Below are 18,519 nucleotides of genomic sequence, written 5' to 3' on the forward strand. Positions count from 1 at the left end.
AAAAAAATTCAGCTACTTAGGCACGATATTTAGTGAAGATGATAAATTAAATAGACAAGAGAATCAAAAACGGTAGGAAGTCAACTGAATAAATTTACATGGAATAAGAGAGAAATTAGTCAAAATTAAATTAGCTGTATACAAGACATTGTTCAAACCAATTTTAACTTGTGGATCTGAGAGCTGGGCTAGAAATAAAACACTTGACCAAATGCCATAGACCACAGACATGAGAATCCTGAGAAAGATTATAGGCATGAACAGATGGCATCACTGTCAATATCATATTAAAAATGAGGATATTAGGAAAGAACTTGACATTGTTAGCATCCAGGAATGTGTTATTAGAGCTAATCTTAGTGGTATTGGTCACTTAAACAGAATGAGAGAGGAAAGATTAGTAAAACAAGTGTCAGGTTGGCAGGAAAAAGACTCAGAGAAAGACCAGGATGTAGATGGTTTGATACAGTAAAATGTGCATTACAAGACAAATATAAGATCTGGTGGTGGAGTTTTGGCAGAGATAACAGATTGATCAGGCAGAAAATTGTAGATAGGAAGTTTAATGATGTAATCCTGTACACCCCTTGCAGGTACATGTCAGGAATTTAATGATGGTGATGAATTTCATCATTTTGAAATTTGCCCCTAACTTCTTGAAAGTTGAGCAGGTTTTAGAGGTAAAAGTTAGACTCAGCTATACAAACATTTAAGAAAAAAAAAAAAAAATGAAACGTTTGAAAGTAAGAACCTAACCTTGGAATGTTACTGACAAACTGAAGAAAACATTGATTTGATTCAGCTAGGGAGGCATATGAAGTTTGTATAAAGATAGACACAGGAAGTTAGGCATCCCAGAAAAGTAGAAAAACATTGAAAGTTCTTAGCAAAAATAAGTCAGCAGACACTTTAAAGAATACAGAGATAAATATAAGGTAACTAAACTGTACAATAATAACCAAACAAAAGTTCTGGAAGATACAAGATAAATATCTGGAAGTTTGCAAAATATTCTGGAGATTATTTGAAAAGCTCAAATGGAGGAGTCTAATCAAATATGGTAAACGTGAAATAAACTGAAGATAAGTGTGGTGGAAGCCACATTAAAAAAAATACTTTGAAAGACAGTTAAATTTAGAAATTACAGAAAGTAATAGAAAATATACGAGAGTAATGCAAACCAAGTGGTTAGTGTAGCTGCTGTCCAACCAATAGACTGTCAGTTCAACTTCTGTTATGGGCATGAATGCTTTGATCCTTGGGGTAGGAAATGAATTTCATGTTTGCTGTGAAACCACTGCACAGCATATTTGGTGGCTTGAAAAAGTTTCCACCACATACATCTTTCTGAGATAAGTTTTTTTTTTTTGTCAAAAGATAGCAATGATAGTGGTGAAAGCAAAAGTTATGACAATGATGAAGAAACACGTTGAATTGCATATTGATAATCTAGGATATTCATTATCCGATGTTTCCTCTTCAATATCCAGTATAAGAAAAAATTTTAATTTAATTTTGCAAAAAAAGAAAGTGTGCATGAACATAGTCGTTTTGCACACCGCAAGTGTTAGAAAGTATGATTGACAGATTTTTAAGGGAAGTTCTTATTTATGGAAGGATGAATATTAAACAATATAATGTTTAAAACTTGTAAGACTTGCAGTTGAAGCACTAAGCAATATTGATGCATTTTGCTAACTAGTGATGAAATTTTTTAGATTCCTCTTGTAATTTTGTTTAGTAATTTCCTCTTTTGTAATTTCTTTGTTCAAAACAATGTGAACAAAAAAATGGAAAATTATATGTGCATGTTAATGAGAGAGGTATTCATTTTGAATAAAAAATCAATTCAAAGTATTTTCATCATTAAAAAGTTAAATGAGAATGAAGCTGAATGTATACTGCCATTGAACCAAAAAATTCTGTTAGATGCACTACTAACAATTTGACCTATGTCAATCCAAATTGAAATAAATTTTGAAAGAAACTAAACATCTGTGAATAGGGAAAGTCTTATCACTTATCGTTTAAACAAGGGTAATGATTTTTGTATTATGGCGGATGAAAATGAAATTATATAAAATGAGTTGCATCAAAAATTATCTGTGAAATCAATAACGGAATTTAAATAAAAAAGGGTATATATAGATTGACAGTTACAGTAACCAATTGATGGCACTATCTGAGAGTGAATGCAACTTCTTGAGGCCTCCAGGTAAGGAGTGTGTAGGATATGCATAGTGAGCATAGCAGCCAAGTCTGGTTCTAAATCTGAAACAACAATGTGAACAAAGAAATGGAAAATTATATGTGCATTAAAAAAATAGCTAACGAGAGATATTCATTTTGAATGAAAAATCAATTCAAAGTATTTCATCATTAAAAAGTTAAATGAGAATGAAGCTGAATGTATACTGGCATTGAACCAAAAAATTCTGTTAGATGCACTACTAACAATTTGACCTACGTCAATCCAAATTGAAGTTAATTTTTCTACATCAGATTTATTTGTAACTGAATAAAGATCCAGGCTTTTTTTTTTTTTTTTTTAAACAATGAATGTACGTAAGCATTAGTACATACTTAGAATCGTTTTTATCTCAGGATTCAGTGTTTTCAACAAATACATAATGTTACCTATCTGCATGTTGTTCTAGTGTGTCTTTTTGTGGTTGTCATCAAACTTTGGATATTATTTTTTCATCATCATCAAAGTACCCTCAAGGGTTGTACAGGATATGACAGTACTACATGAAAAAATTACATCATTACTAACTTCCTATCTACAATTTTCCTCCAAATCAGTCTGTTACTTGTCAAGACTCCAACATTATCAGATCTTATATTTCTGTCGTCTGAGGCACTTTGTACCGTATCAATCCACCTATATCTTGGTCTTCCTCTGGGTTGTTTTCCTGCCAGGCTGGCAGAGAACACTTGTTTTGCTAATCTTTCCTCGTCCATTCTGTTCAAGTGACCATATCACCTGAGATTAGCTCTGCTAACGCATTCCTGGATGCTGACAACGTCAAGTACTTTCCTAATATCCTCGTTTTTAATATGATATTGTAATATTAGCTGTTTGTTGCTATTATTTAAAATGTCTTTTACTCTATACTTTATATACCATTATTCTATATTACTAATTAGCTGTGCGCGCTTTCTTTCTGTCGTAACCTTTCTCACTTACTCTACTGCTTATTATGTTTATCCACCTTCTGTATTTATTAGTCATATGCCTATGAACGCTGAAATATTTGTCAGATTGCGCCATCAGTATATCAAATATTCGGCATAAGACTCGATAAAACTTCCGGTAGATCTCTCTCTCTCTTAGTAACGTAACTTCCTATAAACAGTCGTGGTTCTTAAGTAATAAAACTGCACTTTTAATGCCTTAGTTGTTTCCCACTCACAAGTCAGATTTATTTAGGAACAGTGCATTTGTAAACAGGCAGCACTCTTTTAACAAATAATTAAAACACATTTATTTACATTAATATGAAATATACATGAATCAAACGACAGGGAGATTGCTTTCTCTACCCATCTAAAAAATCTTTAGCATAAAATTAGAACCCTTTCACTTCAACACTAAATAATCTCTTTAACTCTACAACTTATTTACTCTGCTTATGAATTCAACTTATTAAACTTCTAGTTTACTCGCAAAGAGGTTATATTTACAAATTAGATATTAATTTCTAACATGTCAATTGACTCTCTAATGGACACTTCTTATTACTATTAAACTAATTCTTAACAGTCCATATACAACATATCTCCTAGATTATAAGAGAAAATATACATGTACAAAGGGAAGTAACTTACAGAGGCTCTGTATCGCACATTCAGTCAAGAGTCTTTTACTAAAGTCTTTATAGCCTTTTTTTCATCTCGAGTATTAGGCTTCCTTCAGGAGTATCTTGCTACACCTGTATCACTTTGGCATATTAGCTAACTTTTTGACTGCAATCTGTGGTACAAGAGGTTTCAGCACACTGGCAAATTCTCCTCTGGATCCTTACTTCGGGAACTTGTGCTTCTAATTGCAGCCACTTCTGCTACTAATTGCCAATGACTGATCTGGCTCTCTTTGGTAACATTGCTTCGCCTTTTGCTCTCTCTTGGCACCTGGATCTCTGCTCTCCTGTTTAGTAACTGGGGTCTTGCCTCTCCTCGTGCTCTGCCACCCTTGCTCTGGTTCCAACTTCTGATGACTCTCTGCTGACGACTGGTAGCCCTCATGCTCATCTCAGTCCAGTCCCCTTTTATTTTCTGATCTTGGGTCCTTGCACTAAGGGTAGTAAACCCCAAAGAATTTGGCATGACTCTTTCATCTTCCTTTAAGTTTGACCTGCTCTTTGTTCTCCTCCATGCATTCTTTTGATCGTATTTTGCCGGGCGCAGAACTTGTCTAAAACTAGCAGACCTCTTTGATACCTCTCTTGTCCTTTCGGGCTGTGGAAACTTCTCTAAACCTAGCGGCACTCTTAGATACTAACTTTTAAAGTGTTAGCGCAGAGCTTGTAAGCACTTCTGTCATACACAAAACTAGTAAACAACTTTCCTGTGCTCTTGCACATATGTAAAAAATGGATGTAAAGCGCTTTGGTATTTTAAAGCTACATTGAGATTTTACAATATTGCCATTGATGCCATCTGTTCACGCCTCCAATCTTTCTCAGCACTCTCATATCTGCGATCTCTAGTCTTTGGTCAAGTATTTTACTTCTGACCCAGCTCTCAGATCCATAAATTAAAAATGGTTTGAACACTGTTTTGTATAGAGCTAATTTAGTGTTCTGACTAATTTCTCTCTTATTCCATATGAATTTATTCAATTGACTTCCTACATACCAGCTTTGTTGATTCTGTTGTCTAATTCCCTATTTAATTTACCATCTGCACTAATCGTGCCTAAGTAGCTGAAATGTTTTACTTGTTCCACAGGTTCTCTGTTCACAACGAAGTTGACATTTTCAACGACTCTGCCTATTTTCATTGTCTTTGTCTATTACAACAGTTATTCAATTTAGTCAGGGAATCTTGCAGACTTGTAGCGGATTTATTTAGAAGTATAACATCATCCGAATAAAGCAAAGAGCTGACATTAACATCTCCAATTTTGATCTCCTGTTTAATACCACTTTCCTTCATAATGTGATCCATATAGATAATGAATAACAAAGGGGATAATGTACGTCCTTGTCTCACACCAGATTTAACATTAAACCATCTTCTTGTACTTCCCTTCAATTCTAACTGCTGAGTTACAACTCAAATAAAGACTTAAGTATTGCTTGATATAATGCCCCATTAACACCATATAACTGTAGTATATTGAATAGCTTCTCTCTTGGTTGCACCTTGTCATATGCCTTTTCCAGATCGACAAAACTTAAATATAGATCTTTGTTATATTCCCATGCTTTCTCGACTATTTGTCGTAAAGTGAAGATGTGATCCTGACAGCCTCTATTTGGCCTGAATCCAGCTTGTTCTTCACCAAGCTTTTCTTCCACAATGCTTCTCAACCGTTTCTCAAGTATACTTGCATAAATCTTGCCAGGAACACTGGGTAGGGAAATACCTCTGTAATTCTCACATTCAGTTTTATTTCCCTTTTTATATATGGGTACTATGAGAGCTCTACTCCAATCATCAGAATTCGTCCCTCTGTCCAGGCTTTCTGAACTATGCAGTGCAGCCACTGTAAGACTTTTATACCACCATACTTCAGCATTTCTGGTCGGAATATCTTACTCCTGCTGCCTTTCCACATTTCAAGCCTTTGATGGCTTTTTCTGCTTCAAGTAATGGTATGTATTCCTGACTGTAGGTCTGTTGAGAGTTTTTTATCACTGTGCTCTCACTGCTTGTTTCATTTAGCAATTTTTTGAAGTAATTACTCCATATTTCAAGGGTATCTTTTTTTCCTGTTTTCATGTCACCTTTATCATCTCTAACTCCTTTTACAGCACCCTTTCCTCCATTTCTAAGCTTCTTCAACAACCTCCAGAATATCTTACCACCTAAACTTATAGCTAAACACTGTGCAAAACTAGCTAAACAAAAGTCATGGGAGGACTTTGGCAAGAACATAGAAAATACCCCAAAGTCCTCCCATGACTTTTGTTTAGCACAGTTTAGCTAGTTTTGCACAGTGTTTAGCTTTCTTACATTTGTCTCTGTATTCTCTAAGAGCACAAGCTGACTTATTAGCCGGGAACTTTTGATATGCTTTCTTCTTTTCCTTCACTGCCTCTAACTTCCTGTGTCCACCATAGAGTTCTGATTTTTCTATCCTTGCAGATAATCTCACCACATTCTTCTCTGGCTGAATCAATCATGGTTTTCTTCAAGGCTTGCCACTGAATCTCCAAGTTTGGTTGCTGTTCTCAAACTCTTTTCATTTTTTTTTCCAATAATCTTTGTGTATTTTAGTCTACAGTTCACATCTGAGAGCTGCTCAACTTTTATTCGCTTTAAAACTTTCTTACATGTTCTTCTTTTCAATATGAAATTCAGTTTTATCCTGCTCAAGACTAAATAGTGATCACTTCCAATTTCAAATCCTCTGTACACTCTGGTGTCCTGCACCAGGGAGAAAACATCACTATCAACAATAACATAGTCAATGAGACTTTTCTTATTCCTTGCCTTTTCTCTCCTTGTGAATTTGTGCAAATTTTTATGTTGGAACATGGTGTTAGTAATAACCAGTCCATCTCTTGAGCAGAAATCCAACAGGTGTTTGCCATTATTCTTAGCCTTGCTCTTTTCTCCAAATTTTCCCAAAATATTTTTGTATGTCTGACATTCATTTCCTACTCTGCTATTTAGATCCCCAACAAGGACCAACTTTTCCTTTTTCATTGTGTCAGTTGCTTTCTCTAAAGCATCAAAAAATTCCTCCACTTCTACCTTAGTAGAACCTTCTGGGACCATGGGCACAAATAAGTCTCATTGTCCAGTTCCCCATTCTCATATTGCCCACATCACTCTACTTGAGACTGCCTGCCATTCAAGAAGATTAGCCTCGTATTTAGTGTTGAATACTATGGCTACTCCTCCTTTTCCTTGATTGTTATTGCCTGAATATAACATTTTGTATTTATTGCTCAGAAAGATTCACCAGTTTTTGTCTTTTTTGTTTCATTCACCCCAATTATGTCGATCTGGTACTTATCTACTTCCTCAGCTAGCTCCATTTTTTTACCATTCAGGCTTCTTATGTTGATAGTATCGATCTCTAATTCTGGTGATATTAGCTGACTTTTTGCTGTTCGCCCTGGTTTCCTGGCGAAAACAACTGGGGCCTTGTTTAACCGGGCGACTCCCCAGCTGACATGAAAATTTGTCATGTTGTACCATCATTTTGTATTTTGGTTTAACCAATAAGAATACAATTTGGTTGGTAACTCTTATATATAGTGTATCTAGTGTGCAATATATATCTTACCAGACGTATGACGATCATATTATATGTAATATAGCTATTTTTGGTTTTGTATATTTAATTATTTAAATTTAAATAAATTTAAATAATAAAATTTTATTTACATGCACATATGAGTAAATCAGCAAAGGGGCGAATTGAAATAGACTCGCGGGCGAAGGTTTGTCCGTGGGGGCGAGGGGTTTCCCTACCCCTGCTTTAGAGGCTGTGTGGAGGTCTCCTCTCAGTTATATAGCTTAAGCACTGCATATTATTTTTTTAATATCAGAAATTAAATTTTACTTTTACAGTTAATTATACTGAAAAGCTGTTTGAAACTTGAGTTTCAAACAGTCTTCCTCTTGGCAACTTGTCATATGCCTTTTCCAGATCTATGAAACTTGAATATAGATCCTCATTATATTCCCATGATTTCTCGACTATTTGTCTTAAAGTAAAAATCTGATCCTGACAACCTCTGTTTGGCCTGAACCCAGCTTGTTTTCCAAGCTTCTCTTCCACAAGTTTTCTTAGCCTTTTTCTCAAGAATACTTGCATAAATCATATCAGGAACACTCAGTAGAGAAATTCCCCACTATAATTCTCACACTCACCTTTATTCCATATTTTATAGATGGGTACTATGGGAACTACTCCACTCATCTTTAATTAGATTCTCTGACAGGCTTTCTGATTTATGCAGTATAGCCACTGAGTGAAAATTTTATACCTCCATATTTTAGCATTTCTGGTCAATTATCATTATCTCCAGTTGCCTTTCCACATTTCAGGTTTGTGATAGCTTTTTCTTCAAATATAGATATATATTCCAGATGGCATTCCTGTTGAATGTTTTCTACCACCATGCTGTCACTGTTTTATTTAGTGATATGTTTATCCTTTAGATTTCTTATTATGCAGCCTAAATAATGAAACTGTCATCTGTTCTATTTTATTTTCTATAACTATTTTTTTTTTCTTTTTGTGAAATTTTTGAATTATATTGTTAACTTATTTTAATTCAGAAACTGGTTTTTTTTGAAGGTCATCTTCATTCTCTTGTAATCTTGCAGACAACCTCACCACATGCTTCTCTGGCTGAATCAATATTTTCTTCAGGACTTGCCACTGAATCTCCAAGGTTTGGTTCCTGTTCTCACACTCTTTCATTTTTTCTTGAATGATGATTGTGTATTTTAGTCTACAGTTCGCATCTCATAGCCGTTCAACTTTGATTCATTTCAAAACTTTCTTACACCCCCTCTTTTCGATATGAATTTCAGTTTTATCCTGCTCAACACTAAATGGTGATTGCATCCTATTTCAAGTTCTCTAAGTTTCATATATACCTCGCACACGAAAAAAAATTTAAACCTTTAAGAAATAGATAGTGAATCTCTGTTATGGCAGTTTCAGATATTTTGGAATTCGGTTAAGAGAATCATCATTTCAATTCAACAATCATCTGCTGTATCATTTCAAGGATAAAGTGACGAAGAGTAATAACTATATGTTATCACGAATAACCAATGCCGATCTTACACCCCTCAATTTCGAAATGCCACACCAAACAACAACAGGAAATGGTGAAAAAAGTACAATAATTGCACAACTGGAAGTGAAAAATTGAGATGCACAATCATGTTCACAATTACTGCAGATGGAAGAAAGTTGCCTCGTTACGTAATATTCAAAAGGAAAATAATGCTGGAGGGGAAATATCCCCCTTGAATTCATATAAGAGTTCAAGAAAAAGGATAGATGGACACTACAGTGGGTTCAAGATTGGATTAGAACAGTTTGGGACAAATGGCTAGTGGCTTATTTTGATGCCTGGCTTTCCTCATGTTGGTTAGTTTCTATGGACTCCTGACCTGAATTGGTAAAACAACTTTCGGATGTGAAGACCGATGTGGCCATTATTCCTGGTGGTCTTACACCTTGAATGTATCTGTCAACAAACCATTCAAGGACTATGCATGAAAATTCTACCTCGAGTGGATGGCAGCTGACAGCAATGACCTGAGTCCAGTAGGGAAGATTAAGAGACCAACATTAGAACTTTTCTGCAACGGGATTTTGAAAGTTTGGGAGTTGATTTTGCCAGAAATAATTGCAAAGAGTTTTTAAAAACTGGCAACAATTAAATAATGAAAATCAAAATTTAAATGCATTCATCTTTTAAATAATGTGAACAATTATAAATTACAATTAATACTGAGGATTTAATTATAAACGTTTAGTTTCCGAAAATCCCTGCATATATCTCGCACCATGATTTTTTTTCACTTTAATTTGAAACAGAATATGAAATGTCTAGTAATCATTTCATATTCTGTTGTTTCTTTCTATATTGTGTTGTGACAGCAGTTTTATTCAGAGCCTTAAACATTGTTTTATTTAATGGTTTGAGTAAAACTGTTGAATATTTTTATGCCATAAGTTATTGGACTTTTTTCACATTACTGAAGCTTGAATGTGGATCAAAATCTGATAGTGATTATAATTCACCCTTATTTTTGCTCATTTTTGTATGGTTCATTATATAAATAATTCGGATAAACTTATGAGTTTGGTATTGGTGAGATAATGATTTGAAACTAATAACAGTTGAAGCACATATTTTTCCATTTGTTTTTAATAGGCGAGAGTTCCAATCCTGATGGCATGATTGGTTTATTAGAATATCGTGAAAAGCCAGATGGATCTGGAGAACAACCTATCATGCTTTTCTTTAAACATGGTCTTGAAGAAGAAAAAGTGGTATGTTTTTTTTTTAACAATAATCAGGATAGCCATTGTTAATATTGCCAAAAAAAAAGTGTAATATTGGTTCATGTTAGCTCTAGATTTGATTCAAATACATACATACACTTATATTTGGGCCAGAAGAAATGAACTAGGCTTTATTTCTTTTGTATAGAAAAGTATACCTAGAATAGGTATATTTTTATTATCATAACTTTTTTATTATTCTTTTTTTAATATATGAATTCCACCTACAGTGTTTTACATGGACAAACTGAACATTACTAACATCTTTGCCTGCAGGAACCTGGGACCTATTGGTTTGTGCAAGTGCAGTCCACTTTGTGAGCAAGGCCAGTTCACTGTTACAATGTCACCATACACTTGCCATTCGCTATTGTTTTGATTGTATTGTAGATTGCATTTTTACTAGAAACGTGACTTACCTATGAGAATGTAGGAAGTCCATTTAAAGCCCATCTGCCACAGGTAGGGACTGGTAATATCTCCTGTCCCTGCCTCTCCATCTTCCAGCCACCATCCTGCTGGTGAAGAAGATGTTTTGATTCTCAGACCGACAACATCATCTCTAGATGATCCTCCTCTTCTGGAATATAACCATCAAATTCTTAAATCTCTCATCCAGACTCGCCTTCTGGGAATGGATATCACAGATCAGTTGAATGCCTACCTTCATGCTGAATTCTCCGAATAATTCATGCCTCATCAACATCAGCCTATGTCTCATTCTACAATGACTTTGTCAAATAGAAGCAGAGGAAGAGGCCTTATGCAGCTATGCAGGCCCTCTATAAAAAGAATAGAGGTCAATATGCCAAAACCATCCTTGACAGTGCTTCCCCTCCACCTCTAGCAGACTTACATGATGATTTTGTTAAATTCTGGAGTACAGTCTTTTCTGTTCCACCTCCACACTTCTCTGATTATGATGACCAACCTACGATATCGATGTCCATTCCTGCCTTTCAAATATACCAGCCTGTCTCCATCCAAGAGATTAAAGCAGCTCTTCCATCCAATTTCTCTGCCTCCGGACCTGATGGCTTTCCTGCGTCTAGGCTTCGGAAGGTGCCGTTGAAGATTCTTCAAGACTTTATGGACATTCTCCTTTCCAGTAAAGCAATACTACCATACCTACATGCTTCAAGAAAGTATCTCCATTCCAAAGAAAAAAACTTCAAGCTGACTTTAGACCTATTACCATCTCCAATGTGATGCTTAGACTCTTATCATAAAATCTTAGTTAAACGACTTCAGCAACATATACAGCATGATTATAGACAGAGAGCTCTTGTCCTTTCAGACGGCTGTGCCGAGAATGTCTTTCTTCTCTTCTCTCTGATTCCCGATGCCACCTTAAGCCTTTATATATGGTGTCGCTTGACCTCTCTAAAAGTCCTTTGATAGCATCTCCCTTCCTGCTCTCCTTCGAGCTCTATTTCTGGATGCCCAGAACCCTTTCTTTCCTATGTTATGGAGCTATACTTGGGTAACTCCATCATTACAGGGTCCCGTGCAACTTCTATTCCCGCAGTGCAGGGTGTTTGCCTGGGTGATCCTCTATCTCCCCTTTTCTTTAACTGCGTCATAGATGAGTTTCTTCACTCTCTTCCTAGCCATAAAGGCTACTCTCTAGGCGCTTCTTCCTTTAATGCTATGGCCTTTGCAGACGATCTTATTCTCATAGTCTCTACTAAGATAGGCTTGCAGGAACTCATTGACCGGGCAGTTGACTTCTCTATTTGAGGCCTTTCTATTAATGTAGAGAAGTCATGCTCTTTAGTTCTTGTCCCCTCTGGTCGTGACAAAAAGCTTAAGGTCAAGACTATAGAGTTTTCCCTGCACGTGAGGCCGTTGCATGATTTGACCATCCTTGAAGAGTGGAGATATCTCGGTATCGTGTTCACCCCAAAGGGAAGGTCTTCTGTCCCTTCTATCCTAGAAGCTGGTATCGCTTGTTTGAGGAAAGCTCCTCTTAATCCCCAGCAAAGACTGTTTCTCCTTTCCCATTTCTCCTACCTCGCTTTTACCACAAGTTGGTGCTTGGCACGACATATATCTCAGTACTGTCCCTAATGGACAGGGCTTTCAGCCGTGAGATCATGGCTCTGGCTGCTGCCTGACACCCCTACTGCATATTTCCACGTGAGGGTGAAGGATGGTGAGCTTGGGTTCCATCACTTAGATGGCTGATCCCACGCCTGCGTGCAGCTGTCAAGAATTATGACGTTAGAACTAACTTCTTCCCCTATCTGTAGAGAGGCTTACTATAGCCCATTAATACAAAGACTTTGGCAGGCTGAAGGCTGTTCCAATTATCAGGGTACCTTAATTGAGTCAGCACCTGCAGAACACAAGAGGTGGGCATCTCTGTTGCACTGTTCTGTAGATGGTGTTCCTTTAAAAGAGTCATATCTGGTGCCTCTCTAGCATGATTGGGCGAGGGATGGCACCAGACTTCTCCCTGGGTTCGAGTATATTGACCTTATCAGGATGAGGATCAATGCCCCACCTACTTGAGCCTGCACAGCTCGATGGGGTAGTGACGACTCAAACTGTAGGGCTGGTTGCCACTACAGTGAGACACTGTCTCATATAGCCCAGTGTTGCTTCCACATCCATGGGGGGGTGTGCGGAGGCATGATGTCGATGTCTCCATTCTGAACAACCACTTTAAGAACAAAAGTTGGGAGACCACTGTGGAACCACATTATAGGACCTGCGGGTTTGCATAATCCAGACTTGGTGATTAAAAGAGATGGTGACGTTTGGGTAGTTGATGCCCAGGTGGTAGGAACAGGTGCCCACTCGCCTATAGCCATGATAATAAAGTGAACTACTATAAAAATAACCAAGATCTAGTTAGTAAGATACGGGAGGAGCATGGGACAACTGAGTTTTACCAGCGCCACCATCTCTCTACATGGCATATGAAGTGCAGATAGTTATAAGGACTTAAAACAGCTTGGGCAGAAGGATATAAAAGTTCTTTCCTTGAGGCCCTCCAGGGTGCACTGATGGCATGGCGTTGCCACCAGAGAATGACTACAATGATAACTAGAACAGGCATAGGGTAAAGCACTTGCAAAGGCTTAGGCCTATATCAAGACTGGATGTGATATAAGGGTAGTACTGCCCATAAACAGTACAAAGATAATAAAAAAAAAGTGTTGCACCACAAGGATCAGTGCTTGGTCCACCATTATCTGCAAGTACTGCATATCAGCAGCATTCTTGATTATCCTACCTATCTTTGCATCACCAGCAAATAGCTATATTGGGAAGGATCTACCAAGCAACATAGCTATTTGCTGGTGATGCAAAGATAGGTAGGATAATCAAGAATGCTGCTGATATGCAGTACTTGCAGAATGATTTGAATAGGCTGGAATTGTGGGCATGGAAAAATGGGTGTCAGTTCAGTGTGAGTAAATGTAAAGTCGATCACTTCGGCATGATTAGATATCCAGTGTCGTATTATTAGTGGGGTGAGGCTAGGGATTTTGGAATGTTAGTAGATAAAAAGCTGAAGCTCAGGGGTCATGTGACAAAGATTGCAAATACAACTCAAAAGATAATTGCAATGCTGAAACCAATGTCCACATGTAAAGATAAGGATGTTGTGAAAATGATCATAATTTAAAATTCTGAATATTTTTACGTATTGTTTGTGTTAGAATGTTTATTAGTTTTAGTTTCATAACGCGCATTGTCGTGTTATGAAATTTGTTAAAAATTTATGTACTTACCGGATTTAAATAGTTGTGTTACTTTAAACAAATTTATTGTACTTTAAAGTATTAAGTTTTGTGTTTTATAAAGACATTCTCTTGTCGCTAAAGGAAACAGCCGTGTCAGCCACTATACAGTATTTAGTTTATCGCTTGCGATTTTCAAGGAGTGCGCATGCTCGACGAGAAGTTTGATGTGTGATTGACAGCTGACAAGGAAAGCGTTCGGTATCTGAGTAACAGAAATAAACAAGAGAGCGTTCAGAAAGAAATTAGAACACAGGCCGGCAGGTATTTAGGTTTGGAGGAACTTAAGTTTTTTTATATGACAGTCGGAGGAAAATCAATAGTATATTCCGAAAAAAGGAATCGTGGAACTATGAAGTTTTAATGTGGAATAAGTATTGATAAATAAAAGGGAAATATTGCTATAGATTGTTTTAAAAAGATTATTGGAGGAAACGGTAATTGGAAGATTTATAGTAGATTCTGAAAAGGGAATCGTAGAACTGTAAGTTTTTTTAAAATAAAAGAGTTAAGACTGTCAATAAGCATTAGTAGTGAATAAAAGAAGAAATTGCTATTTACGTTCTAAAGGAATGTTCGAGAAAACTCTGATTAGGAAGTTTCATCTGTATTAAGGACGCCGGATCTAACTATTATTTCTACTGGAAAGGAGACAGAATTGAGTCAGGAAGAATTAAGTCTTCGGAGAAGGGCATTCACAGAGAGAGAGAAACTGACTGAACATTTTATCATTGTGTAAACAAAGTGTTTAGTCTAGTCTTAAGTGTAAGTTTATTTTTAAAAGGCCTTGGATCCAATTAATTTGTAGTTATGTAATATTTGTTTGAAGTGTATATAGATTATTTTTGTTATATTAAATGTATTTGTTTTGTATTTTGGTCTTGAGTCAGTGATTTATTTGGATTCTGAAAGAAATAGTAAAAAGGAGGTCATTGCACCAATCGGAGTGAACCCTTGTGCATAGGTACACTCGGAATTTAAAAAAAATAATTATTACAAAAAAGAGATCAAATAAAAATCTTATATTTAAACAATGGCACAGCTGGTAGGATTAATATTATGATAATATCCTTTCTATATAAACATCTTTAAATTAACAATGTTATTTTGTCTCTTTACAAGGCCTTGATAAGACATCATTGGACTATTCTACGCAGGTCTAGTTTCCGTTGTGATTTTGATATATTGGAGAGAGTACAAAGGAGAGTGTTAAAAATGATATCAGGATTATGAAGACAGATTGAGAATTTGTAGACTGCAGACACTAGCAAACAGGAGAAAGAAGGGTGATGTGATTGAGACTTACAAACTTCTGAAAGGATCATACAGGATTTCAATTTATGGAGGGTGGGGAAAGAACAAGAGGGCATGCTTGGAAGCTGAGAATGAATGCTGCCAAGAAGATGCTGAGGGCTAGATTTTTCTCTCAGAGGGTAGTGCGTGCTTGGAATGGATTGCCATTGGATGTTGTGAGTGCAAGCGGTGTGAATGAATTCAAGAATAAGTATGATAGCTGGTGTGTGTGTGTGTGTGTGTGTGTGTGTGTGTGTGTGTGTGTGTGTAATATGTGGCCTTCCTTGATGACTCTCTGACTCCCTGGAGGTGTCTCTTAATAATATAAAGTTGCTAAGGAATAATTACATGAAACAGCATGTTATGAAGGGTGCCAGGGTTTTGAGAGTGCTAAAGGTATATAGATAAATGGGGAAATACTTCTCACATTTCAGATATGCAGATGATATCTTGATAATAGATGAAACAGTTGAAGAACTGCAAGGCTTAATACAAAAAAATCTGAAAAAAAGGTTTAAAATAGATATTGGTTAAACGAAAGTAATGTTCTACCAGTCAGCAATAAAATTATAAAATCATTTAAATATTGTAGATCAGTTTGTCTATCTAGGACAGCCCTTTGATTTAGATAAAGACATTGGATCAGAAATCAATAGGTGAATACAACTGGCATGGACAGCTTTTTGAAAACTAAGTTCCATCCTCAAGAGTGGCATCCCATTGTGCATAAAGAGGAAAGTAATTGATCAATGCTTATCAGTCATGGAACCTAACAAAAACACTGGAAAACAAATTGAAGAATGCTCAAAGAAAATTTGAAAGAAACAGCCTAGGGATCTTTGTAAAAGATAAAATAAGATCCTCTTGGATTAGAGAGCAAACCAACATAAATGACATTCTGACTCGCATTAAGACCAGAAAATGGAAGTGGGCTGGTCATGTAATGAGAAGAGAGGATGGATGCTGGACCAAGGAGCTTACAAACTGGAAATCAACTAGAAATGGCCAAAAAAAAAAGAGATTGCTTTCATCCAGCAGTGGACCGACCAAGACTGAGAAAGAAGTTTTATGAACTTGGCAAGAACAAACTCATTTAATCTTAATAGAAGCAACCATTAACGGTATTTATAAATGCAAACTTATGTAAATTGCTTAAATTCTAATTCTATTCATGTGAAAAGAATTAGGACACTTTGTTTTTCCCAAATATGTGTATATTCATAAGTCTAAAACTTCTGAACAAAATCACATTGTAACATAATTGTTGTCTTTTGAATTCAAGTGAATAAAAAGATATTTAAAATTACAAACACAAGAAAACAGTTATGTTACAATGTGATTTTGTTCAGAAGTTTTGGACTTACGAATATACACATTCGTAATTCACTGAGTGTCGTTTATAGTGTAAAGCCAAATGCAATCAAAAAGTCCCAAAATGTTTTTGACATTCAAGTTTTACTCATTTAACTTTTTTTATTATATTTCAGTGACCAAGGATACTCTTAAATCATTCTGAAGCGATGTTTAAAATTGGCTTTCTAATCTGCATCTTTTGAATGACAGCTCTCCTAAATCTAATGTGATTGAGTTTGTAAATATACGAAGCTCTGCAGTTTGTCTTGCTCTGTGCCTTCAGTTGTAATAAAGGATTCAAAAATTTGTTTCAATATACTTATTTAACAGAATAAAAATGCTGGTTGACTACATCAAACAATACACTGGTGCCATCTGTCATGAATTTTCCATAGTTTGTATGAATAAAGAGAAAAACTTATTGTTTGTTTCAAATTCTTTACAATAAAGCGAAAATGAATATAATGTGGGAAACATTTTATTTTCTAGCAGTTATTTACATCTTCCATAATTTAATGTCCATTATATAATATCCAATTAAAAACAAAAGTGAACTTCAAGAACTGTTGTCAGAAATTAAAATGGTGTTTAAATATTTGGAGGCAAATAACACATGCACTATTTTCTGTGCAAGGTGTAATTATCCCATGAAAGCTTAGTTAAATTCTCTGTGAACATAAAATGATCACATATGTGTACATGGTTTGTATTTGTCTATTGTGTTGTGATTCAAACTGGATTGTCATCACTTGAGTGCAAGTGCAATAGATTAAACATTTGGCACGTTCTGATATTGCATAGTGTTGTTGAAACTATTGTTATACTGTTTTCCAGTCTACAGCCTGAATTATATTTGTATGGAACCACTTACTTGCATGATGTACAGTTAAATCTTGCTATAGCAAATGTGGGGACTTTGGAATAGTTAGTGACAGTGAATTCCTTTTAGCATAGCACTGTATTTATGGGACTTTTTGGTAGGTTATTATGTTATCAACTGTGTACCACTTAATACTGTATAATACTGTACATCCATATCTCAGTAGGATCCACCTGATGGCAATAATGGCCAACTGCAACATAGAGAAAAAAGCCAAGGATTAATTGCCATATTTATAATGGGAAACAGTGCTGATAATAGACTTGAATGTCCTGTTTTCTGCCAGAGCTTTTGCAGATTGTATGATTGTAGTCGAAGGAGGTGAGCCTTGCCCTCCTTCCAAATTACTCCTAGTAATTCAAATATATCATTCTCCTTCATTATTGTTTTCTAATATAATATCTTAAACAATGTCCCCCACTCTATACAGATTTGGTTGCAATTGGTAAATTAAAGTATTCAGTTATCCTACAGTTAATTGCATTGGGCCAATGAAGATGAGTGCTGATGTGCTATACACCCTTAAAACTTTCATACATCGATAAAAATGCAATGATACAGTAAAATTGACATGAATTTTGTAGCAAGGTTTGCAGAAACCACATGATAGCACACCCAACCAAAATGGGCACACGACACCAGTTACAGGGCTGACCTTTTGCATTCTAACTGCACAACAGCTACTTCAACGTAGACTGGCACTCAAAAAAAATTGCTACACTCCAATGATCATATCTCATAGTAGAAATTGTAGGTGACAAGAGCCATCTTCTATTGCCTCAGTCTTATGACTGGTAGCTCAGCAGCATTTCCTTCCATTTTTCTCTTCTGTTTGCTTTCCTCTTTATTTCGTAGTATGTTTTTCGTCCAGTGCTTTGTTTTATTTGATCAAAGTATCTTTCCTTTGATTTTGCCTTCCATTATTCTTCTTGTCAGACTTTCATGTCGTAAGATATGTCCAATCCATCTCTCTTGTTATTAATGTCTTTATCAATGTGTTCTGGGTTCATTTACTTCATTAGATT

General features: G+C 35.9%; 1 protein-coding gene across 1 annotated transcript in view; it reads left to right on the forward strand.

Moving 5' to 3' along the window:
* Positions 1 to 17,035, forward strand: part of LOC150093524 (translationally-controlled tumor protein homolog) — a 73,999-nt gene extending 56,964 nt beyond the window's left edge. The window contains exons 5-6 of the mRNA XM_090413288.1: positions 10,086 to 10,204; positions 16,749 to 17,035. Of these exons, the coding sequence (XP_090269414.1) occupies positions 10,086 to 10,204; positions 16,749 to 16,751 (122 nt within the window). The 3' untranslated portion in view covers positions 16,752 to 17,035. The remainder of the gene's footprint in view (positions 1 to 10,085; positions 10,205 to 16,748) is intronic.
* The last annotated feature ends 1,484 nt before the right edge of the window (positions 17,036 to 18,519 follow it).

The sequence above is a fragment of the Typopeltis vanoorti genome, chromosome 24, assembly GCF_054136105.1.
Source record: "Typopeltis vanoorti isolate ZY-2024b chromosome 24, IOZ_Tvanoo_1.0, whole genome shotgun sequence".
Taxonomy (NCBI): Eukaryota; Metazoa; Arthropoda; class Arachnida; order Uropygi; family Thelyphonidae; genus Typopeltis; species Typopeltis vanoorti.